Source organism: Scyliorhinus torazame, chromosome 31 (assembly GCF_047496885.1).
Source record: "Scyliorhinus torazame isolate Kashiwa2021f chromosome 31, sScyTor2.1, whole genome shotgun sequence".
Lineage (NCBI taxonomy): Eukaryota > Metazoa > Chordata > Chondrichthyes > Carcharhiniformes > Scyliorhinidae > Scyliorhinus > Scyliorhinus torazame.
The window spans coordinates 24249293-24274968 of record NC_092737.1 but is presented as its reverse complement, the minus strand read 5'-3'; the positions used below and the strand labels follow the sequence as shown (position 1 = coordinate 24274968).

Here is a 25676-nt window from a genome sequence, read left to right as displayed (position 1 = left end):
TGCAGGTTAGGTGGATTGGCCGTGATAAATTGCCCTTAGTATCCAAAAAGGTTAGGTGGGGTTACTGGGTTACGGGGATAGGGTGGAGGTGTGGGCTTAGTAGGGTGCTCTTTCCAAGGGCCGGTGCAGACTCGATGGGCCAAATGGCCTCCTTCTGCACTGTAAATTCTATGAGGAAAAAGATTTAAGATTTAAACAAGAATGCATATAGGACCGACAGAAAAGAATGGTGGTAAATAGGACAAGGACAAGTGGAATTTTCGGTGTTTTAATGTTTTCCGCCCTGTTACCCTGAGGATAATATTTTGATTCTAGTTCCAGATTTGTCACAGTAATAAAGCCTTACTACATTATTGGTGTTATTTTTTAAGCTGAATCGAGAAGCAGAACACAGCTCCTGTGGCCCTGGAAAATTGGGATCCCTCTTGTCCACAGTTTTAGTGTGGAACCACACTAACGAGTGGAAATCCAGGGAATGTCAACCCTCAAAATGCCTGCCCTCCACCACGTACCGCAGTAATGATATTGAGTGGACAGTCTGAAAGCCTCGCCAACCTCCGCAGCTCCACACTAAATTGGAGTTTCAACGAGCAGAGCAAGAGATAGTCTTTTTGCCGATTCCCAAAGCGACAGCTCAAATCGATCGCGAGGATTATCCTCATTCGTGGCTCAGTGATTTATTTATTTTTTTTAAAAAAAAGAAAGAGCCACTCTCAAAAGTTGGCCGGCTCGGCAATAAAGTTCATACCAGAGAAAAGGCGTTGTTTGATAGGTCTAACCCCCATCCTCCACCAACCCCGCTTCGAGAAAAACTTACGTGGTGCACCTTCTGCCATTTCGATTGCGGTAATGCCCAAAGACCAAATGTCACTCTGTAAGGGAACCACATTAAATCGAGTTACAGGAGAAAATGTCTGACCCTGCCGCCTCCCAGTTCTGACCGTACAATCCTGGTCGACCAACATGCAGTGCTCACGTCACAGTTGTTAAATCATTCAGGAGGGACATTGCCTGCTACCCGTGTATTTATTTATTATTCAATGTAAGGATTGCATTGCAATAGCTAGCACGTTTGAGCTAACGGAGGACAGAAACACAACAAGCATGTTTGCACTCATATCCCAACTTCAGAGCTCCAGAACTCTTCAGAGACAATCAAGCACTTCTGCAGCCCTGGCCCTGTGGCAGCATTGTCAGATGCGGCTTGTTGGATGGCAAGATCTTCTGCGAGTCACAGGAACATGTGCTGAAATCTCTGGAGCAAGGGTTGAGCCTATGATCTGGGCTGGCGTGCCAGTGCACTCTCGGGGGAGTGCTGCCCTGTCAGCTGTCATCTTTCAGGGGCAACATTAAACTGACGCCCTGTTTACCTACTCAGCTGAGGGAAAGACATCCCGGGGGACCATCTTGAAGAGCAGGCGAACTCGCCCAAGTGCCTAGGCCAACTTCTATCCGACAAGCCAATGATTTAAAAAGAGAGAGAACGTGGTCATTATCACACCGATATCTGGCTGCTGTATTTCCTTATTCATGAAGGATTCGATTGGCTGTAAGGCACACTGCGACACTCTGGGGTTTTGAAAGGCGCTATAGAAATGTATAATTTCTGCAGTTTCTGCAGCTCGAAGACATTCTCCCTCCTTTCAGCTTTCACCAAGAGTCAAAGAACTGGAAAGGTTAACTCGGTTTCTCTCCTGTTAAACGCTGGCACCCCTGCTGGGTTTTCCCCCAGCGCCCTCGGTTCTTCTTGTGATAGAAACGTACTCTTTTGGTAGGCAATCGCCTGATCATCCACAGTGAAGTCAGAGAACGTGATGTAAAGGAATTTTCAAACTTGAGACAGGTCATCTGCGCTTTCGGCCGGGGGTTGGGGGGGGGGGGGTGCGTCTGGGCTCAAGAACCGGGAGCAGTCTGATCTGTTCCCTGTAAGAACACTATTCACGACGCCCTATGTTGCTCTTGCTCATGTATTTGCTTTGTTTGGACCCTTGTTCCGCACTGTAACCAATCACTGTTTGTCGATGTACCATTTGTCAATGTTCTCTGTTGATTATTCTCGTGTCTACTGTGTACATTCCTCTGCCGCAGAAAGATACTTTTCACTGTACTTCGGTACATGTGACAATAAATCAAATCAGTCCCGTGCCAGGTACCCCCCCACAACCTCCGAGCAGCCAATTCCTCGATCAGGGAAAGCAAAGCATTCCAGAGAGATCGAAAATAAATGAAAACAGAGAGACTATAGTATGTCGAGGGGGAAGGAACCGTACGGCACAGTGCTCTGGAGCATCGCAGCATACCATGGGTGCTATCTGCAGGGACTCAAAGCATCGCAGAGCAGCTGACATCAATTAAATCGAAAACTGACAACCGGTGAAGGGCAAGGTGATGTCCGGCACCATTGAGCTTCATTAAAATAAATCACGGAAAGACTCGGTTCTCCTGTTGCTCGTAACAAAATCAAGAATCTCGAGAGGACCCGGCCTCTTATTTAGGTTAATCAGGAGACGGCTGGAGCCTGGAAAATCAGGAGTGCAAAACGTGGCTCTCAGCCCAACTGTGGGCGTATTGCCTGGGAACCTGACGCACAATCACGCCCACGTTCAACAGCCAGCCCACAGCAATGATTTCTCAAGGACTAAAACCAAATCACAAGTGTCTCACAAAGATGCAAAGCGGTGAAGCAGCACCAGCTAAATTTGGGGGTGTGGGAAACGGCTCTTGGGAACACTTGTGTGTGCATGCCCCCAGCCGACGAAGCGGCAAATGGCCTCGAATGCCTTCTCGTTCGTTTCATTTATTTATTTATTAAATGGCGCGTTACTCAAGAAACACAGTCGCAACCCGGAGGCTGAATTGCTGGGTGCCTTGCATCAACAAATCCCTGCCAAGGCTAAGCAACAGATGTAACAATCGTGTAGTAACAAAAACAGACAAACAAGTTCTGCAGGTGACAGGCAAGCATTGAACACGATATTAAGCGAGTAAATTGAATTAAAGCAGCATTAAAATTACAACATTCCTATCCTACAGGCACAGAATTAATCATTTACCGACTTCCTGGAGGGCCTGTACGGAACTGGGCTATGTTTTCTTGCTTGCTTGGGCATTCGAAAACAGCTCGGGAGCACAGTGGTTAGCGCCGTTGCCGCACAGCTGCAGGGTCCCGGGTTTCGATTCCCGGCTTGGGTCACTGTCTGTGCGGAGTCTGCACGTCCTCCCCCGTGTCTGCGTGGGTTTCCTCCCGAGGGCTCCGGTTTCCTCCCGCAGCCCAAAGGTGTGCAGGCTGGGTGGATTGGCCGTGCTAAATTGCCCTTGGTGGCCAAAAAGTACAGGTGGAGTTTTGGGTTACAGGGATAGGGTGGAGGTGTGGGCTTAAGTCGGGTGATTTTTTCAGGGGCCGGTGTAGACTTGATGGGCCGAATAGCCCCCTTCTGCTCTGTAAATTCGATGTAAATTTATATACATTAAAAAAAAAAAGGGCGGGGGGGGGGGTTGCTTTAGCTCATTTGGCTGGACAGCTGGATTGTGATGCAGGGTGAGGCCAGCAGTGCGGGGTTCAATCGGCTGCCGCTGTTCACGAAGGCATCACTTTCTCAGCTTTCCTGGCAATGGGGCCTTCAGACAGGCTTTTTATTTTTTTTAAATCACTCGGATCATGCTACCACTCTTCTCCCCCCATCCACCCACCCCGCCACAGAACCCGCAGGTCACGAACGGACGGCCATGAGACATCCCTCCCTCCCCTCCCCGTGGCAAAATACTTCCGATCGCAAGGTTGAGAGCACGACTGGCCCGATCACGGTTGCTCGTCCGCCAAGGACTGATCCAGCCTCTTGCCCGGCCCCCTGCTTCGGAGGTGGGTTGTTTTTTTTGTTTTAAACCTACCCGATAATCGTAGGTGGCATCTGGGTTTTCGTCACACGCGATCACTTCGGGCGCCATCCAATACGGGGTGCCAATGAACGTGTTCCTTCGGCCCACAGTCCTGTCGAGCTGAGCGCTGACGCCAAAATCAACTGGGAAGGGGAAAGGGATGGCGGCCGTTCAGAACTCCAAAATCAGCTCGAATCAATCAATTTAGACAAAGCACCCATCCACGGCTCCTTCTGAGTTACACTCCCTTCTAAGTTTTAAAACTCATAATAAGTAGAAGTCGCAACGCCCGGTCAGCCCACGTGGGCGTGCGCCCTCCGAGGACTGAAATAATTCCAATATATCCTGATCGCCACCTCATCGACCTTATCCCGACCACTGACTTTGAGTTTCAGTGTCAATCACTAACCTTGCTGGGGAATTCCCGACCCAACTCAAAAAGCAAGCGGCTGCAAAGCAGAAATAAAAATAGAAAATGCTGAAAATACTCAGCGGGTCTGACAGCATCTGTGGAGAGAGACACACACAGAGTTAACCATTCAGATCTGCGGCCTTCTGTCAGAACAGAAGGTTGGAGTCCTCTGTTTCTCTCCATAGATGCTGCTGCATAACCCACGGAGTATTTAGAGCACTTTCTGTTTTTACTTGAAGCATCAACTCATTTTCTCTCCTCAGACTCAACTCTTTCTCCCCCAACCTATATCTGATCGGACTTTCCTCAAAAAAACAACCCCTTCATCCCGGGAATCAGCCGAGTGAACCTTCTCTGAACTGTTCCCAATGAAGTATATCCCTCCTTTTGTCAGGAATGTAGGAAATTCAGATATTCTGTATTTGTATTTGGTACAGCAAGGGTTAAAAGTCTGGGTTAATGTGTGTGCGACTGCTGCAGTCATGTTTTTTCAAAATCCAGGCTTGACAGGCAGCAGGCTTTTTGGAGACAGAGGTGCGATTAAAGCATTGTAAAGGTTGGGATAATGGCATTTTGTTTATATAAATGACGTTCCCTGGGGAGTACATCATTAGAGACAGTGTTTAGTTTTAGTAAGCTGATGGGGTTCACGGGAGGAGCCAGGGGCTGAAGCAGACAGGTGTTGAGTTTATCGCTTTGAAATTCATGTTAAAGATTTGACTGTGGGCAGGCGAGCAGCTTCTCTGAAAACAGCGAGTTTTGATCTGTGAGCAGGAGCACTTTCTCTCAAAACAGTGAGTTAAAGATTCGCCTGTGAACAGGACAGGGGCAGCTCCTCAAAAGCTGGCAGATTAAACAGTGATTTGAGGGGGGGAAGAATTTGTAAACTGGCTCCTGAAAGATATTTCTTTCTCAACACAGGGTATCCAAGACATCTCTAATAGACAAGTATTCCTGGGTCTGCTAATTGTATTTAAAAGTGGATTCTGACCAGAGATGGGCGTTGTTTGACTGGATAAAGATAGCAGAAAGGAGTTATTGTTTCATTGTATTGATAAGCATTGTTCAACTGATAACTGTAAACTAATGACTTGATGTTGTTGTTAGTTATAAAGTTTGTTTTGATATACCATATCCCTATTTGTGTGTGGAATCACATCCTTTAAAAAGTAGCTGGATGAGCACTTGGCATGTCTTAACATTCAAGGCTGTGCGCCAAGTGCCGGCGAATGGGATCAGGTCGGCAGATCAGGTGTTTTTCATGTGGCGGTGCAGGCTCGATGGGCCTTTTCTGCACTGTATTGGTCTGTGATTCTGTGAAATATCCTTTCCTCACAGTCTTACAAATTAAATAAAATATCGGGGTTTCTGTCTGGTCTCGTAACATTGGGGTCTGGTCTGGGGTCGTAATAAACCATACATAATACTCCAGGTGCGCCCTCACCAAGACCCTGTACAGCTGTAACAAGACTGCCCCACTTTTATACTCCTTGTAATAAAGGCCAACAATTCGTTTGCAGGTATGCAGGCACCTGCACAAGGACCGCCAGATTCCTCTGCACCATAGAGGAATCCCTCTATTAAAATAATATTTTTTTATTCGCTCTTGGGATGTGGGCATGGCTGGCTGGGCTAGTATTCGTTGCCCATCCCTAACTGTTCAGCCATTTCAGAGGAAGGGCAGTTAAGAGTCAACCGTATCGCTGCGTGGGTTTGGAGTCACATGTAAGCCAGACTGGGTAAGGAGGACAGATTTCCTGCCCCGGTGGACATTAGTGAACCAGATGGTTTTTTTACGACAACCGGCAATGGTTTCCTGGTCATTCGGCTTTTAATTCTGATTTTTGTCTGCCATGGTGGGATTCGAAGCCAGCACCTGGTCTCTGGGTTATTAGTCCAGTGACAATTCCACTACACCAACGCCTCCCTTGTTCTATTCTTCCTGCCGAAGTGGGCAACCTCACGCTATCCCACATGGTGCTTGATCAGCCAAATTATTGCTCACTCACTGTGTACCCGTCTGGGTGAATGGCGGCGGGCGGAACAGCTTCAAGGGGTTAAACGGTCTAACGCCTGTCCTTGCACTCACCACTCTCCTCCAAGCTTCCAGGAATTCCGCCCTCCCCTAATTCTGGGCAGCCAAGATTCTCTCCAGCCAACCACTGTTGACCAAGCCGAGGCCCCAAGCTGCGGAATTTCCCCCTCACAGCTCCTCCTCTGACTCCCCGCTTGACCACCCGTCCTGATATCTCGGGTGGCGCGGTGTCTGGCTCCACCCGAGGATGCTTCGTTGCTTTAAAGGCGCTATACAAATTTCCGGAATGTAGCAGATATCTGTAGCTGATGCAGGATGACCAAATTTGCCATTCACGCCACTTGGATCTCTCATTCTGTTCGCAATAGAAGCAACAGAAAAAAAAAATCTTCCTGTGACTGACTCTGCTCTCTTTCCACTCTGACTCTTTCCACTTCGCATTGCCTGCCACCTACATCTTGGCCTTTTCATGCACCGTGTTAAGTCTATTCCAATTGCACCTTTAACCTCTCTCCCCTCACACCATGCAATAAATCGGCACCAACTCCCTTTTAAACACATTTCTTTGACCTTGCTGTGATGAGGTTGATATTGCCACGGCAACTGCTGAGAGAGAGCTGCTGCGCAGGTTTTTTTGGGGGCGATAAACACACATGCATATCCATGCAAGCTATCCATCTCGACATGGTTTAACCAGAATTCCACAGACCAATTAGCTCGCATTCTGCTCTCCCTCGCACATGCTCTCCCCTGGTGACTTCTGCTCATTAAACTCCACAAGAGCCTCGCTTTAAATTGGTATTTGCTCCAGGTCGGAGAGCGAAGGGAAAACGACAGGCCCAGCCCTCCACGGCCACAGCCCCCCCAAAATCGGCCACGTCTAAATCCACTTGTCCTCACCAAGCTTCACTTCCGCATTTTCTGTCAGGAGCACATTCTGTCCCTTGATGTCCCGGTGAATAACTTTATGCGCGTGAAGATGCGTCAAGCCCTGTCGGAAAGACAAAAAGGAAAACAAAAAAAACGTTGGACAGAACACTGTTGTATTTGATTTAAATTCACTCCATCAGCTGGATGTAGGACTGGCGAGGGAATAAAATAAATGGTACAATTTTAAAAGGTGTGAGGGGAAGAGAGAGACAGAGATTCACAAATGCAAATTTTTGATCGAGGTGTACAACAATATGATAGGTGCAGATAAGCTAGACAAATGCCATTAGCTGGTGTTATAAGGGACAGGGGACACAGATTTTAGACTTTAGGCAAGAGGTGCAGGAGGGGGTGGGAGAAAGAGATTTTTTAAATTTTTCTTTTTTAAACACAGCGATTGATAATGACCTGGAACTCTCTGCCCCCCGAGAGCAGTGAAAGCGGAGGTGGATAATAATTTCAAAAGGAATTTGATGGGGAGTTGAGGAAAGTAAAATTGTAAGATTATGGAGGTGGAGTGGGGGAATATCCATAGAATCCCTAGTGCCGAATGAGGCCATTCGGCCCATCAAGTCTGCACCGACCCTCGAGAGAGAACATCCTACCGAGGCCCAATCCCCCATCCTATCCCCGTAATCCCAACTAGGGGCAATTTATCCTGGCCAATCCACTTAACCTGCACATCTTTGGACAGTGGGAGGAAACCGGAGAATCTGGAGGAAACCCACGCACACACGGGGAAAAAAACGCACTCTGGGTGCTCCGGTTTCCTCCCGCAGTCCAAAGATGTGAAGATTAGGGGAATTGGCCATGTCAAATTGCCCCGTGCGGTCCAAAGATTAGCTCGGGCTACGGGTTTAGGGGAGGGGGAGGGGAGAGAGAGAGATAGAGAGAAAGAGGGCTGAGCTAAGGTGCTCTTTCAGAGGGCCGGCGCAGATGCAATGGGCCAAATGGCCTCCTTCTGCACTGTGGGGATTCTATGTTTGTATGCTTGTCATCCCAGTTGTGGCCACTGCTGCGGCTGGGAATGTGGGACTAGAGCAGTGAGATTGGCCAGCAGTTCCCCGGAGGCGAGGCTTCCACCGGAGTGAAGGGCAGATGCTCCGCCTCCAGCCAATAGTTTCTTTTGTTTTGTCACGTGTATCGAGGTACAGTGAAAAGCATTGTTCTGCATACAGTCCAGACAGGTCGTTCAATACATGGAAAAAAAAAACACAATGTAAATACATGGGCACTGGCATCAGGTGAAGCATACAGTTGGCAGCGGCTGCTATGATCGACATGGGAAGCCTTCGTGGTAACAAACTCATTCGCTGGCACCTTTCGAGAACCCAAGTTAAAAAGGAACAATCACGGAGTTAAGGGGAAGGAGAGGAAAGTGAGACTAATCGGCAACTTTCAGAGGGCCAGAAGAGGCACGCCAAATGGAGCTCCCTCTGCGATTCTATTACAGCTCCAAGCGTATTTCACCTCTCAAAACACAAAACTCTTTTGGCATTTTAAAGCAGTGATTGAGCGTCAGAAAGTTGGGTTGAGCTGAACAACTCCAGGGAGCCATTTTGACAGACTGCCTCAGGACAAATTTAATTCCAATGCCCACATCCTGATTCACATCCCTAAGTGCATTTGGCGAAGAATCTCCACCCCTCCCCACCCTTTCGAATTCCTGGCCTTTGGTCAGAACTGGGACTCTTGAATCCTGTGCTGAATGATTTGCCTCGAGGGACTCGTGCACAAAAATCTCACGCAAAATTTAACTCAAGGTCCGGGGATGAATTTCGAGATTACCACAGCGGAATTCTGGCGTGCGCCAAAAGCAAAGGTTCTCACGGAACAATGACAAGGAGGGGCAAGTGGATAGAAGTTAGCTACAATAGAAACGAGGATAATATTAAGAACTAGTGGTTCTCTCACACTCTCTCGCTCTCTTTCAACCCTAGGCACAAATTTCTGACGTGGGTTGTAGACGAGGGCGAAAGAAGCTCAATTTTAGCAGACATGCCAAACAGTCCCTCGTTCACTATTTTCCTTCCAATCAGATCCTTGCACGAGTACAACTTCTTAAAAAATCTTTATTAGTATCACAAGTAAGCTTACATTAACACTGCAATGAAGTTACTGTGAAAATCCCCTCGTTGCCAAACGCCGGCTCCCGTTCACGTACAGAGGGAGAATTCAGAATGTCCAATTCACCTAACAGCACGTCTTTCGGGACTTGTGGGAGGAAACCGGAGCGCCCGGAGGAACCCTGCGGGAGAACGTGCAGAGTCCGCACAGACAGTGGCCCAAGCCGGGAATCGAACCTGGGACCCTGGAGCTGTGAGGCAACAGTGCTAACCACTGTGCTACAGTGCCACCCACAAATTGCCTGGAAAGTACTGCAAAGCAATTAACTCAAGTCTGACGATGCCAAAGCACAAGAACTAAATGCTACCCTTCATTTGAAATTTTGATACCATCCTTGACAAAGGCCAACCCCAACTGGTATTATGTGAAGGGGTGAAGCCAGGTGGGAAGGCATGTTCAGGTTCCAGTGAATTTGGTTCGGTTTGAAAGGTGGCTGCCATTGCCAGGGACCAAAGCCACTCATGGACGGGAGGAGCTGCCCAACACGAAGACCACCAGTGTGACAAACTTTGAACCAAGAGCTTCCTCATGTTATGCCCACACAATCATGCAGCAAGCATCAGGGGATGTGCTCTTTCAAACGAGGCTGTAAAAGCTTTTATGCCTTCAAGGGAAACTCAACTTGAGCCCGGTTTCACTGGCAAATCTCAAAAAGCTATCTTTCCTCCGAAGATGATGACGAGGACGCTCACTGCAGCGCGTTGAGGGCACAAAAAGTCACAGTACGGTTTGGAAAAATGATAATTACCCGCAGTATCTCCCTGCAGATGTAGGCGATCCACTCTTCTTTCAACGCATTTCCTTTCGTGTTCTTGACCAGGTCCGTGACAGATCCAGCTCCACAGAACTCCATAACCAGCTGAGGGAAGGAACACACCGACAGATTTGAGCGAAAGCAGAGCTGCTGCTACCCTTTCTCTCAGGCGGAGGGGGGGGAAAAGTGGCAGTGGATACTTTCTGCATTCTTACAGAAACAGACAGACAAATCTGCGGGTTTAATGAACCAGTTTCAAAGCATTGACTATGGACAGTGCAGGGAGAACAAAGAGAAGACTATATCTTCGACAAACAAAGTAAAAACAAAAATGCACCCTTAAATTCTTCTACACTTTAAACGCGACGTATAACACTGTTGCAAACTAACGGGGTGGAGTTACATTGCCACTGGTGTTGAGACTATGGCGAGGTTGTCCAATGGAGAGATTGGGGAGTGTGGGCCCACATCCTCTTCTGAAGAATGAGACGGGATCTCATTGAACCATACAAAATATTTAAAGGGTGAGACAGAGGGGATACAGTTTCCTCTGGTCGGGGAGTCGAGAACCAGGGGGTTATTTCAAAATAATTGGGAGGGGGGGGGGGGGGGTGATACTTCGGGGCAAGATATGGGGAAATTGTTTTACTCAGAGGGTTATGAATCTTTGGAACTCTCCACCCCAGAGGGCTCTGCAAGTTCAGTCACTGGGCAGGTTTCTGACTGATTTCTAAACACCAATGACATGAGGAGATATGGGGATAGTCTGGGGGCGTGGGGGGAGCATTGAAGTGGGTGATCAGCCATGACCATACTGAAATGGAGTACGGGTCCACTATGCCAATATCCCCTCAACAGTACAGTAATGTTAGTGAACGATCACACATTTGAAAATGGGATGGGCAAATTATAGGCCTGATCGGGAATTTGGCTAAATGGCGGGAGAGGAAGGATAATCGGCAGGGGCCTCCATTAATTATTAAGCGTCTTCATTACCGAGTTATGATAGGCTGAAAGCTATGCGCGGAAATCTGCCGCTAACGGTGACATCGTGAACAGGACAGGTTCCTTAGCGAGCATCTTCCAAACCCACGGCGAATACCATCGAGAAGGACAAGGGCAGCTGACACATGGGGATCACCACCTCCTGCACGTTCCCCACCGGGCCACTCACCAACCTGACTTGGAAATACATCCGCCGTTCCTTCACTGTCACCGGGTCAAAATCCCGGAACTCCCTCCCTAACAGCACGGCGGGTGCACCTTCACCACATGAACTGCAGCGGTTCAAGGCAGCAGCACACCGTCACCTTCTTAAGGGCACTTAGAAATGAGCAATAAATGCTGGCCTAAGCAGTGAAGTCCACGTCGCAAATTCATTACCACAGGCACTCAGAGGAAATAGTTTTTTGTGCATTCATTCAAGGGATGTGTGCAGCACGGACGAAGTCACCATTTATTGCCCATCCTAACTTCCCTCGACAAGGCAGCAGTGATGACCGGGTGACTTATTAGCTGGTTAAGAAAGAGTCAACCGTATTGCTGTGGCTCTCGAATTACATTTCGGAAGACAGGGAAAGGACAGTAGAGTTCCTTCCCAAATGGAGATTGATGGGCCAGATAAACTTTTCACGACAGGCATGCCGGTTCAGGACGAGCGCGACTGACACCATTTGCCCAACCGTGGACAGCACGGCAGCACAAGTGGTTAGCACTGTGGCTTCACAGCGCCAAGGTCGCAGGTTCAATTACTCGCTGGGTCACTGTCTGCGCGGAGTCTGCACGTTCTCCCCCGTGTCTGCGTGGGTTTCCTCCGGGGGCTCCGGTTTCCTCCCACAGTCCAAAGATGTGCGGGTTAGGTGGACTGGCCGTGATAAATTGCCCCTTAGTGTCCAAAAATGTTAGGAGGGGTTATGGGGATAGGGTGGAGTGAAGGCTTAAGTGGGTCGGTGCAGACTCGATGGGCCGAATGGCCTCCTTCTGCACTGTGTGTTCTATGTAAACTCTCTGGGTGACTGAACCAATTACATAAACACTTCTGCTGCTTTCATAGAATTAATAGAATTTACAGTGCAGGTGGCTATTCGGCCCATCGAGTCTGCACCGGCTATTGGAAAGAGCACCCTACCCAACACCTCCACCATATCCCCATAACTCAGTAACCCCACCCAACACTAAGGGCAATTTTGGACACTAAGGGCAATTTATCATGGCCAATCCACCTAACCTGCACATCTTTGGACTGTGGGAGGACACCGGAGCACCCGGAGGAAACCCACACACACATGGGGAGAACATGCAGACTCCGCACAGACAGTGACCCAAGCCGGAATCGAACCTGGGACCCTGGGGTTGTGAAGCAATTGTGCTATCCACAATGCTACCGTGCTGCCCAAATTCTCAACAATTCAATTCACTTCTCAACAGAAGCTACATTACCTTTCATGCTGTCGTTACGACAAATTGAATCATGGGACCGTGCAGTTTTGAGAATCACCCCGTGTCATATTCACGAAAAGAGGACAGTATTTAGCCCCAGCAAACACGAATGAAGTTGGATTTCTCACCCAGAGTTGGTCATCGTGGCCTGGAGGGCTCTTCTTGATGAAGGCACCATAGTACGTTGCAATGTTTCGATGGTGCGAGTATTTTTTGAGCATGTTAATCTCCTGTTTGATCTCCTCCTCTTCGTCCTGGATTTTAAAAAAATAAACAAAATCTTCATCGTCAAAGAGCAAAATGCCGCGGATGCTGGGGACCGGAGATAAAAACGCAAAGTGTTGGGGAAAAGGCAGCAGGTCTGCCAGCATCGGTGGAGGGAGAAATGGAGTTGACCCTCTCAACCCAAGGTGATTCTTCTTTGGAACTTCGGTATTCCAAAAAATCATCATTTTGGGCTCCTCTTAACTCGGTTTCTCCCCCTGTAGATGTGCCGAACCAACAAACGCTTTACGCTCGACTTACAAAAAGGCCTGAAAGCACTTGCAATATCCTCGGTGTGGCTTTCGCACCTTGGAGGTGAGAACTAAAGTTTGAGTTTCGAATTTATTGCCTGAACATAAATATTTCATCAAGTCTTCCTAAAAGTCCTGCTTCGGGTTTTCGGTATGGGAACCCGATTGCAAGCAGCGGCACTCTTGGGAAGTGTCATGTGAGAGTGCCTTTAAGAAATAGGTGTTTATCAAATAGCTGTAGTGGATGTACCTTTAAGAAATGGGTGTTTATCAAACAGCTGAAGTGATGTCAGAGTGTGGGTGGAGCTGGGCTGTCTGTCTGCTTTTACTTTCGTTTTTGAGCTGGCGGCTACAGTATGTGTTTTGTTTCGTTTTCAGAGTTGGAGCTGCATCCAGCCAAACAAGGTGTAATTTTGATCTCTCTCTTCATGAAAGGAATGTCTTCAGATCACTTGTTAATTTAAAAGTGATAACTGCTCTCAGTAGAGAATTTAAATCCGCTGTCTTTGTTAAAGAGGGTATTTGTCTTATGGATATTGCTGGGAAAGATTAAGGGTTACTTATAGAGTACTGTACTCTTTGAGGGGAGTATTTGAGTTGATAGTTGCTAAGATGTTTACTGTGTGTTTATAAAATGTTAACTGGATCCATAGAATAAACATTGTTTTGTTTTAAAAGTATTTGAGATCTCTATTGCATCACACCTGTAGAGTGGGCCCTTGTGCTCCCCATAACCAACATCTATTAAAGGTTGTGGGTCAGGTGAACTCCATGATACACTTTGGGGTTCTCTAAACCCTGGCCCGTAATAGGAAGCCCAAACGGTTAAGAGGATGTTTGTGCAAACCAGACATAAATCAGGCGGGTCCACTTTCTGTTTGAAACCGGTGCTTTAGCAGAATCGTATGCTTTGTTCTACTATAGGCTGATATTGGATACAGACTGTTATAGTGTTAACCTTTGCAGCAGTAGGTAGCATTACACGGTTAATGCTTAATTTATACAAAGAGAGAAAGCAACATTAACACGGCAAATACATTGGAATCCTTGAGAAGACATTGTCTCTGGAACTCCCCTTCAGTTTCCACCACATTCACAACCAACCTCCTCTGTGCAAGGTAGGACTGCAACCAGTGGAGAGTTTTCCCTCAGCCCCACTGATTTCAGTTTTATGAAGGCCCTATGATGGAAATGGTTATTTGCTGCCTTGACGTCAAGGACTGACATGGGAGGGTCACCTCTGGGTTTTGGCACCTCTGCCCATGTTTGGACCAAGGCTGCAATGAGGTCTGAAGTCGAAGGATTTGCAACCACCTTCAGCCAGAAGTGCCGGGTCGGATGCTCCGTCTCTGCCTCCTCCTCCAATTCCCAGCTAGTCTTCAGCCAATTCGATTCATACTGGAGGTCCATGTACCTGTCTGGTCAATGGTAAGCCCTCAGGCCATTGAAGTTGGAAATCCAGCAATGGCAATCTCAGGGGGAGGTGGCTAGCTTCTCGCTTGTTGGAGACGATAATTGTCGGACAAAACTCTTCCCTCCGACCAACTTTTTAATCCACCTCATACCCAAATTCCCCTAAACTAAACGCTCAAAAGTCACTTCACCTTTTGCTATTTGGATGTGTGTGTGTGTGTGTGTGTGTGTGTGTGTGTGTGTGAGTGAGAGAGAACATAGAACATAGAAAATACAGCACAGAACAGACCCTTCGGCCCACGATGTTGTGCCGAACCTTTGTCCTAGATTAATCATAGATTATCATTGAATTTACAGTGCAGAAGGAGGCCATTCGGCCCTTTGAGTCTGCACCGGCTCCTGGAAAGAGCACCCTACCCAAACTCAACACCTCCACCCAACACCAAGGGCAATTTTGGACATTAAGGGCAATTTATCATTGGCCAATTCACCTAACCTGCACATCTTTGGACTGTGGGAGGAAACCGGAGCACCCGGAGGAAACCCACGCAGACACGGGGAGGACGTGCAGACTCCGCACAGACAGTGACCCAAGCCAGAATCGAACCTGGGACCCTGGAGCTGTGAAGCATTGCGCTATCCACAATGCTACCGTGCTGCCTTAAGAACAAATAAATCTACACTATATCATTTTACCGTAATCCATGTACCTATCCAATAGCTGCTTGAAGGTCCCTAATGTTTCCGACTCAACTACTTCCACAGGCAGTGCATTCCATGCCCCCACTACTCTCTGGGTATAGAACCTACCTCTGATATCCCTCCTATATCTTCCACCTTTCACCTTAAATTTATGTCCCCTTGTAATGGTTTGTTCCACCCGGGGAAAAAGTCTCTGACTGTCTACTCTATCTATTCCCCTGATCATCTTATAAACCTCTATCAAGTCGCCCCTCATCCTTCTCCGTTCTAATGAGAAAAGGCCTAGCACCCTCAACCTTTCCTCGTAAGACCTACTCTCCATTCCAGGCAACATCCTGGTAAATCTTCTTTGCACCTTTTCCAAAGCTTCCACATCCTTCCTAAAATGAGGCGACCAGAACTGTACACAGTACTCCAAATGTGGCCTTACCAAAGCTTTGTACAGCTGCATCATCACCTCACGGCTCTTAAATTGAATCCCTCTGTTAATGAACGCGAGCACACCATAGGCCTTCTTCACAGCTCTATCCACTTGAGTGGCAACTTTCAAAGATGTATGAACATAGACCCCAAGATCTCTCTGCTCCTCCACATTGCCAAGAACTCTACCGTTAAGCCTGTATTCCGTATTCATATTTGTCCTTCCAAAATGGACAACCTCACACTTTTCAGGGTTAAACTCCATCTGCCACTTCTCAGCCCAGCTCTGCATCCTATCTATGTCTCTTTGCAGCCGACAACAGCCCTCCTCACTATCTCAACTCCACCAATCTTCGTATCGTCTGCAAATTTACTGACCCACCCTTCAACTCCCTCATCCAAGTCATTAATGAAAATCACAAACAGCAGAGGACCCAGAACTGATCCCTGCGGTACGCCACTGGTAACTGGGATCCAGGCTGAATATTTACCATCCACCACCACTCTCTGACTTCTATCGGTTAGCCAGTTCGTTATCCAACTGGCCAAATTTCCCACTATCCCATGCCTCCTTACTTTCTGCAGAAGCCTACCATGAGGAACCTTATCAAATGCCTTACTAAAATCCATGTACACTACATCCACTGCTTTACCTTCATCCACATGCTTGGTCACCTCCTCAAAGAATTCAATAAGACTTGTAAGGCAAGACCTACCCCTCACAAATCCGTGCTGACTATCCCTAATCAAGCAGTGTCTTTCCAGATGCTCAGAAATCCTATCCTTCAGTACCCTTTCCATTACTTTGCCTACCACCGAAGTAAGACTAACTGGCCTGTAATTCCCAGGTTTATCCCTAGTCCCTTTTTTGAACAGGGGCACGACATTCGCCACTCTCCAATCCCCTGGTACCACCCCTGTTGACAGTGAGGACGAAAAGATCATTGCCAATGGTTCTGCAATTTCATCTCTTGCTTCCCATAGAATCCTTGGATATATCCCGTCAGGCCCGGGGGACTTGTCTATCCTCAAGTTTTTCAAAATGCCCAACACATCTTCCTTCCTAACAAGTATTTCCTCGAGCTTACCAATCTGTTTCACACTGTCCTCTCCAATAATATCGCCCCTCTCATTTGTAAATACAGAAGAAAAGTACTCGTTCAAGACCTCTCCTATCTCTTCAGACTCAATACACAATCTCCCGCTACTGTACTTGATCGGACCTACCCTCGCTCTAGTCATTCTCATATTTCTCACATATGTGTAAAAGGCCTTGGGGCTTTCCTTGATCCTACCCGCCAAAGATTGTTCATGCCCTCTCTTAGCTCTCCTAATCCCTTTCTTCAGTTCCCTCCTGACTATCTTGTATCCCTCCAATGCCCTGTCTGAACCTTGTTTCCTCAGCCTTACATCAGTCTCCTTTTTCCTCTTAACAAGACATTCAACCTCTCTTGTCAACCATGGTTCCCTCACTCGACCATCTCTTCCCTGCCTGACAGGGACATACATATCAGAGAGAGAGAGAGAGGCGCACAGATGCCGTTTAAATCCATATTCAGCTTTGTTTTGTATTTCAAGCTGTTGATACCAATAGATTTTGCTGTTCTAATTTGGTCGGATTTATTCATCAACAAGGGAGCAGCTTGAAGAACACCTCTTTCCACATCGCCGCTTCATCAAATTCAAATTGGCACCATCATGAATAAGACAGAAAGCACAATTCTGGACTTTTCGGGAAGGTCGTGACGAGGACACGTTTGGTCTCAAACCCACAGAAGGTAGCTTCTCACCATTGGCCCCTCAGCCACGCACATACGCCGAATGTCTGAACCTGCGCTTCCTCTCGTACTGGGCACGGTTATCATTGCAACGACACTTGGTCATCAGGAGGGTAAAACGAACTTACCTGTCTCGCAACAGTCTAAACGCAGCAAACATACCCTATTATGTGCAGCGTAAGGGCAGCACGGTAGCACAAGTGATTAGCACCGTGGCTTCACAGCGCCAGGATCCCAGGTTCGATTCCCCGCTGGGTCACTGTCTGTGCGGACATTCTGCACGTTCTCCCCGTGTCTGCATGGGTTTCCTCCGGGTGCTCCGGTTTCCTCCCACAGTCCAAAGACGTGCAGGTTAAGTGGATTGGCCATGATCAATTGTCCTTAGTGACCTAAAAAGGTTAGGAGGGGTTATTGGGTTACAGGGATAGGTGGAAGTGGGGGCTTAGGTGGGTCAGTGCAGACTCGATGGGCCGAATGGCCTCCTTCTGCACTGTATGTTCTATATTCTATTAGTGGGTGAACAATCCAACGCTTGGTGACTTCAGCTTCACAGTGTCAGGAAGGGCCAATCGAAGGATTAAAACGCGACGTCGTTATGATCAGTTTGGATTTCAGAACTTCTACCCATCTGAGGAGTGCTGTGATTGTTCTCAAAGCCCTGTTGAAGACAAGACTAAGTCGCTCGGATTTCTCCTCTTAGATGGAGAAGAAATATCATGTGTCAAGGTCCTGTAGGGAAGTTACCAGAATATGTTATTAGGGACCGTGACCGAGCATTGGGACAAATGGTTGCTGGAATACAAATGTGTGCATGGTATGAGAGTTAAAGCCCCAATTTGGCTTTGCTTAGAACACCACAAAGACCAAGAAAGGTACAGAACAGGAACAGGCCCTTCAGCCCTCCGAGCCATGCTGCCCGTCTAACCTAAAACCTTCCTGGGTCCGTATCCTTCTATTCCCAACCTATTCACGTATTTGTCAAGATGCCCCTTAAACGTCACTATCGTCCCTGCTTCCACCACCTCCTCCAGCAGCGAGTTCCAGGCACCCACGACCCTCTGTGTAAAAAAACTTACCTCGTAATTCTCCTCTAAATCTTGCCCTCGCACCTTAAACCTATGTCCCCTAGTAATTGACTCTTCCACCCTGGGATAAAGCTTCAGACTATCCACTCTGTCCATGCCCTTCATTATTTTGCAGACTCCTATCAGGTCACCCCTCAACCTCCATCATTCCAGTGAAAACAAACCAAGTTTATCCAACCTCTCCTCATAGTTAATACCCTCCATACCAGGCAACATCCTGGTAAACGTCTTCCGTCCCCTCTCCAAATCCTCCACACTCTTCTGGTAGTGTGGCGACCAAAATTGAAGACTATATTCCAAGTGAGGCTTAATTAAGGTTCTGTACAGCTGCAGCACGAATTGCCAATTTTCACCCGACAACACATATCTCCAGAAGCTTGAGACCATCCTCAATGTCAACCAAGCTGGTTGCTGTTGGGAGCGCAGCACACAATGAAGTTCTGGCATTCATCACCGACATTGAAAACAGCTTCTTGAGACCCTGGGCCTCCCAGCGGCCTACAACCTCACAGTGTGGCACACTCGTCTGCACCTAAAGCTGTCCCGTGGGGCTTCCAACCTGAGTCAGGACAGACGCTGAACATTCCTTCGCAACAGGTGATTCAGAGACCACCTTGGGCAAGGGTGAGGTGCATGGAGGAGCCAGGCTAATGGACCGCCACAGATGCCCGGCCCTGTTCAACATAACTACAAATGGCAATAGCCACATCCTGCAGGTTTTTCTGTGTAGACGACACGCTCCATCCTCCTGCACTCTTGGACCACACCCTTGAACAAAGGCGTTATTAAGTTGACGGATTACTGCAGCACATGGCATCTCACACTGAATCCTTCTGGTGGATCCCACCGCCCATCTGAAATGCCAGTTCCGAAAAAAAACCTGCATATCGGCCAGAGAATGAAGCATGATCTCAACCAAACATACTTGGGAGTGGGATAAAAACAGAAAATGCTGGGAAAACTCAGCAGGTCTGACAGCGTCTGTGGCGAGGGAAACACAGGTAGCGTTTTGAGTTCGTGCAGGTTAAGTATCAATTGCCCTTAGTGACCAAAACAAGTTAGGAGGGGTTATTGCGTGTCATGTGAGAATACCTTTAAGAAATGGGTGTTTATAAATGGGTGTGTATATAAATATCTGTAGTGAGAGTACCTTTAAGAAATGGGTGTTTACTACTGCAGTGATGTCAGAGAGTGGGTGGAGCTGGGCTGCCTGTCAGCTTTTTACTTTCGTTTTTGAGCAGGCTGCAGGGTGTGTTTTAGCTTCATTTTCAGTGTTGGAGCTGACGCCAGACCAAGCAGGTGTACTGCTGTTCACTCTGCCATCAAAAGACTATCTCTTGATCATTTGGTGAATTCAGAATTATAAATGTTTTCAGTAGTGACTTTAACCTGATGTGCTTCTGGTAAAAGGTGTTTTAAGTCTTATGGATGTTAAAAGGAAAGCTTAAAGGATTACTTAGTGTTGTATTCTTTGGGGGGTTGTATTTGAATTAATGGTTGCTAAGATGTTCACTGTATGTTTTAAAAAAGGTTAGCTTGAGTTCATAGAATAAACATTGTTTTGCTTTAAAAAATACTTTTCCATTTCTGCTGTACCACACTGTAGAGTGGGCCGTGTGCTCCCCATAACCACAATCTAGTAAAAGTTGTGGGTCAGGTGAACTCCATGATACACTTTGGGATTCTCTAAACCCTGGGCCATATCATGGGTTACAAGGATAGAGATAGGGGCTGGTTTAGCACAGGGCTAAATTGCTGGCTTTGAAAGCAGACCAAGGCAGGCCAGCAGCACGGTTCAATTCCCATACCAGCCTCCCCGAACAGGCGCCGGAATGTGGCGACTAGGGGCTTTTCACAGTAACTTCATTTGAAGCCTACTTGTGACAATAAGCGATTTTCATTTCATTTCATTTCAAGTGAGGGCTTAGGTGGGTCAGTGTGGACTCGATGGGTCGAATGGCCTCCTTCTGCACTGTATGGGTTCTATGTTCTATTAGTGGGTGAAAAATCCAATTCATATTCCTCTTCTTCAAAGCTGCGGCCTTTTGGAAACACCTGAAGCAGGTGTTTGGTCAAAAGCAGAAAGAGCCCACAAACCAAACTTGCTGGATCTATGTGGCCTCTGCTGCCACTGCACACCAGACCGCTTGCCCTATCATTACCACAGCAGAGTATCTGTCTGGAAGCAATCATCACCCACATATCTTCTCGACGCTCAATTCAATGCAACAATGCGCATTGTAACTTAAACCTTATTTCATAGATTTCATAGAATTTACAGTGCAGAAGGAGGCCATTCGGCCCATCGAGTCTGCACCGGCTCTTGGAAAGAGCACCCTACCCAAGCCCACACCACCACCCTATCCCCATAACCCAGTAACCCCACCCAACACTAAGGGCAATTTTGGACACTAAGGACAATTTAGCGCGGCCAATCCACCTAACCTGCACATCTTTGGACTGTGGGAGGAAACCGGAGCACCCGGAGGAAACCCACGCACACACGGGGAGGACGTGCAGACTCCGCACAGACAGTGACCCAAGCCGGGAATCGAACCTGGGACCCTGGAGCTGTGAAGCAATTGTGCTATCCACGATGCTACCGTGCTGCCCCTTCTGCAACCTTCTGCTCAACGGCCCTCCCCTATCCTCCTGAACATCACTCCCCCACACATCTGTCGACTGAAGAAAAACTACAACCTGGACGAAACCATCCATGCTATACCTCGCTCAGCACTCCCATGATGGCCTTTTCAACCCACCCACCGCCCACCTTCCATCTCAGCGCCCCACATGGGACAACTTTGCTGAGCAAGATCTACCGGCAGACATCCTTTGGATCAAGGAATGGGAAACGCGGGGGAAGCCACCAAGTTCCTTGCGGCAGACTCCATCTGTGAAACGGCAGGCTTCGAACGCCCACGACGTGTGTGTGGTCCTTGCTAAACCGGCCTGGGCCAACCTCCGCCGCTGGGGCCTCAGTACAAACCCCGCACGCGCTTGTGCAAAGACACAGACAATGCTGCGCGTTAGCGGAAGGAAAGATGGAACAAACCAGATTAGTAAACCGACCTGTGGCCCGTTAATGCGGAAACAGGAATTTCACAGAGGGTTGAAACGCAAGATTCCCACATGGAATATTTTGGCACCTCCGGCATTCTCACGCACGCTGGCTGCATCTTAATCAATAAAAGTAACAGAGCAAAACTGACGGAGTGACATGAACACATTTTCTTTTTTTTTTTAAATTGGAAAGTGCCCTCGTGTGTGTTAAACGCCCCTACTCCAAACGCAGATATTTCTGGTCCCGTAAAAGCTCAGGGGAGGATTTTCCGAACGCCTTTGTTAGAATTGACGCAGGCGTTAAGAGAAGGCCTGTAAAGCAATTAGAGAAATACAGCATTCAGCGTTAGGGAGGCAAACACTTCCAGTGTCAAGTCACGGCAAAACTTATTTTCCAGATAAAATGTTTGGCTGGGACAGGTGCATTGCACAGCGCGCCGCACAGGAAGCGCCTCTTTTTGCAACCTTGTCAATCGAACCATTCCCACCCCTTAATGTTGCTGCAGTGGATTGAATCAGCTTTGGATAGTGCTGTGCAAATGACACGCACGCACACGCACAATGGCTCACTGATGTACACCCACTCCCAATACGTGGGCGTTAATCACAGATCAGGATTTCATTTGCTTTTATCTTTATATGTATTAAAAAAAAAAGCAAACGCCGCTGTCAATCCACAAAAAGGTGAACTTTACTTTCGAGTCAGCTCGCTGTTTAATTAAACTCATTAGCGGACATTAACCGTGGCAGGCAGCCTCGGGTTGAAGTCTGCCTGTAAGTCCAAAGAGCCTGTTTTGCAGACGGTGGCTCACAATGCAGAACCCCGAATTGGTTAAAGGTACAGTCATAATTACGGCAGAGAACAAGATAAATGGTGCAATTCTTGCTCAACTGGGTGAATGCTAGGGGTTGACCTGGAGGGTGTGTACACTCATCAGTGAATCATGCATCTCAATATTCCGAGGCTTTCTCGCAGTTAATTTTGCATTGATCTGCCACAAAAGCGGCAAGAGAAGAAACCAAAGGGGCTGCATAATCAATACACAAACCTGCTGTCTGACGTGACTTTGATTTCCGTTTGAAGGTGCAGAAAGGGCGGCATGGCGGCGCAGTGGTTAACACTGCTGCCTCACAGCGCCACGCACCCGGGTTCGGGTCACTGTCTGTGCGGAGTCTGCACGCTCTCCCTGTGTCTGCGTGGGCTTCCTCCGGGTGCTCCGGTTTCCTCCCACAGGCCAAAGACGTGCAGGTTATGTGGTCTGGACATGATTAGGTGTCCCTTAAGCATTCAGGGATGTGCAGGATAGGTTAAGGGATTTTCAGGATAGGGTGGGGTGCTCTTTCAGAGGGGCGGCGCCCATTCGAAGGGCCAAATGGCCTCCTTCTGCACGGTAGGGATTCTATTCTACGAAAGATGTTTTATTTAATCGTTTGGGCTGCCAGAACGTTGGTTTTCCTCCTTGTGCCACAGGGAAAGGAAAGAGAGAGATCTGCACACCGAGATCAACGTGCTTTCTCATCTTGATCTTGGCGTCACCATCAAGCAGTCCCGAGTCTGGCACAATGTCGCTCTTGTCGAGAAGCAAAGAGGAAAATTCATGGGTCCATGATGCAGAGCACCGTCACAGCCTGGAAGCAGTGGCAGTGGAGACTGAGGCAGGTCAGTCAGGCGGCGATTCCACAATGCCAAGGTTAGATTCTCACACCTGAATGTTTTGAGGGAAAAGGGGGTATGTCAGGAGTTCCATAGCTTTGTGCTAACAGGAAAGAACCCAGTTAGAGGTTCTGCGATGCATCTCGACTTCAATAGAACAAGGAAGTGGGGATCAGGAACAGCATGTGGGATTACATACCTGCAACTGGGCAGACATGAGGGGGCTGAGAGGATCCCTCGCCATGAACATAGAACATATAGTGCAGCAGGAGGCCATTCGGCCCATCGAGTCTGCACCGACCCTCTTAAACCCTCACTTCCACCCTATCCCCGTTACCCAGTAACCCAACATTGCCCTTGGTGACCATAAAGGCTATTTATCGCGGTCAATCCACCTAACTTGCACATCTTTGGACCGTGGGAGGAAACCGGAGGAAACCCACGCAGACACGGGGAGGACGTGCAGACTCCGCACAGACAGTGACCCAGCGGGGAATCGAACCTGGGACCCTGGAGCTGTGAAGCCACGGTGCTAACCACTTGTGCTACCGCGCTGCCCGTCAATGTGCTGCCATGGCAGCACTGACGTTGAAACAATGTGAAAGGATAGCCGCAGGGAGAGGGGCTGGCCGCCTGGAGGTGAGAGAGGAATAGGTTCTTCGCAAATCCCAAGCTTTTATCTCCAATCGGGTCCGGAAATAAGTGATGCAAATGCTAAAAACAGCTGCCCGAGACAGGGAAGCAAATCCGAAACAGGCTTGGAGTTTGAGTGGTGATGGCTGTGCAGGAAAAGGTACGGTGAGGTGCCCAACGAAAAGGCCAAAGAAAATGTGCAGCTGTAACTTGGATATTCTGACCAGACAAACACTGCCTCGCTGGGGGATGGAGGAGAGATCAATTCAAAGTCATTCAGCCATTGCATGAGGAGGAGTTTGGAGATCATGAGGGAAATGGGATCCGAAAGATGTTGAATGTAGAATGGAATCAAACGGCGGATGCGGGATTCAGCCCCCTCTCCTGCATTGACCTCAGCCAAGCGAATAAAATGAAGGGAAAGTTGTCATCGTCCCAGAGGACCAATGGCTGCTCTCCTCCTTTTCAGAGAGAGCTGACGGGCGGTGATTTAACCCGAGGGTCACCACACCTCAGGCGGGGCCTATACCAATGAGCTCAGTCGGTGCAGGAATTGAACCCGCGCTGTTTGGTGTAACTCCGTATCATGAACCACTCGGCTAACTGAACTCAAGTACACCCACCATCTCAAGCATGCGTTTGTCCCATTTCCCAATCCGGCTATAATCACGGAGCAAGACCCACCAATTTTGAGCCAGCGTGTGTGCAGCTTTACAGTGATTCACCCGCACGAGGAATTGGAACCAGGAAGATAAAAGTGAGCAACCTGAGCTGATTAAAAGCTGGAGGCCAGACGTGAACTAATAAAGCCCTTAACTGCCCCATCCCACTGCCCAACTTAGCACTTGTCAAACATTTAAACAAAAAAGGTTGCTCGACTGCACTCAGGTCAACAACTTTATCTTAAAATCTCTAATGTATTGAAGATCCTGAAACACTCTGAAGGCAGGTGGTGGTGGTAGGATGAGAGCGAGAGAGAGCGAGAGAAAGAGACAGGTGAGCGGGCGGGCGAAAGAGAGAGAGAGCGCGAGAGAGAGCGCGAGAGAGCGCGAGAGAGAGCGCGAGAGAGCGCGAGAGAGAGCGCGAGAGAGCGCGAGAGAGAGCGCGAGAGAGAGAGAGAGAGAGAGCGCGAGAGAGAGAGAGAGAGAGAGCGCGAGCGAGAGAGAGAGAGAGAGCGCGAGAGAGAGAGAGCGAGAGAGAGAGAGCGCGAGAGAGGGGGCGGGCGAGAGGGGGCGGGCGAGAGGGGGCGGGCGAGAGGGGGCGGGCGAGAGGGGGCGGGCGAGAGGGGGCGGGCGAGAGGGGGCGGGCGAGAGGGGGCGGGCGAGAGGGGGCGGGCGAGAGGGGGCGGGCGAGAGGGGGCGGGCGGGGGGCGGGCGAGAGGGGGCGGGCGAGAGGGGGCGGGCGAGAGGGGGCGGGCGAGAGGGGGCGGGCGAGAGGGGGCGGGCGAGAGGGGGCGGGCGAGAGGGGGCGGGCGAGAGGGGGCGGGCGAGAGGGGGCGGGCGAGAGGGGGCGGGCGAGAGGGGGCGGGCGAGAGGGGGCGGGCGAGAGGGGGCGGGCGAGAGGGGGCGGGCGAGAGGGGGCGGGCGAGAGGGGGCGGGCGAGAGGGGGCGGGCGAGAGGGGGCGGGCGAGAGGGGGCGGGCGAGAGGGGGCGGGCGAGAGGGGGCGGGCGAGAGGGGGCGGGCGAGAGGGGGCGGGCGAGAGGGGGCGGGCGAGAGGGGGCGGGCGAGAGGGGGCGGGCGAGAGGGGGCGGGCGAGAGGGGGCGGGCGAGAGGGGGCGGGCGAGAGGGGGCGGGCGAGAGGGGGCGGGCGAGAGGGGGCGGGCGAGAGGGGGCGGGCGAG

At 49.2% G+C, this 25676-nt stretch overlaps 1 protein-coding gene across 5 annotated transcripts in view; it reads right to left on the bottom strand.

Moving 5' to 3' along the window:
* LOC140404762 (misshapen-like kinase 1) overlaps nucleotides 1–25676 on the bottom strand; it is a 420620-nt gene that overhangs the window by 214443 nt on the left and 180501 nt on the right. For all 5 annotated transcript variants that reach the window (XM_072493477.1, XM_072493481.1, XM_072493478.1 and 2 more), the window contains exons 4-8: nucleotides 12702–12827; nucleotides 10129–10239; nucleotides 7224–7314; nucleotides 3889–4019; nucleotides 818–872 (exon numbers count right to left, since the gene is read on the bottom strand). In XM_072493477.1, coding sequence (XP_072349578.1) covers nucleotides 818–872; nucleotides 3889–4019; nucleotides 7224–7314; nucleotides 10129–10239; nucleotides 12702–12827 — 514 coding nt within the window. The remainder of the gene's footprint in view (nucleotides 1–817; nucleotides 873–3888; nucleotides 4020–7223; nucleotides 7315–10128; nucleotides 10240–12701; nucleotides 12828–25676) is intronic.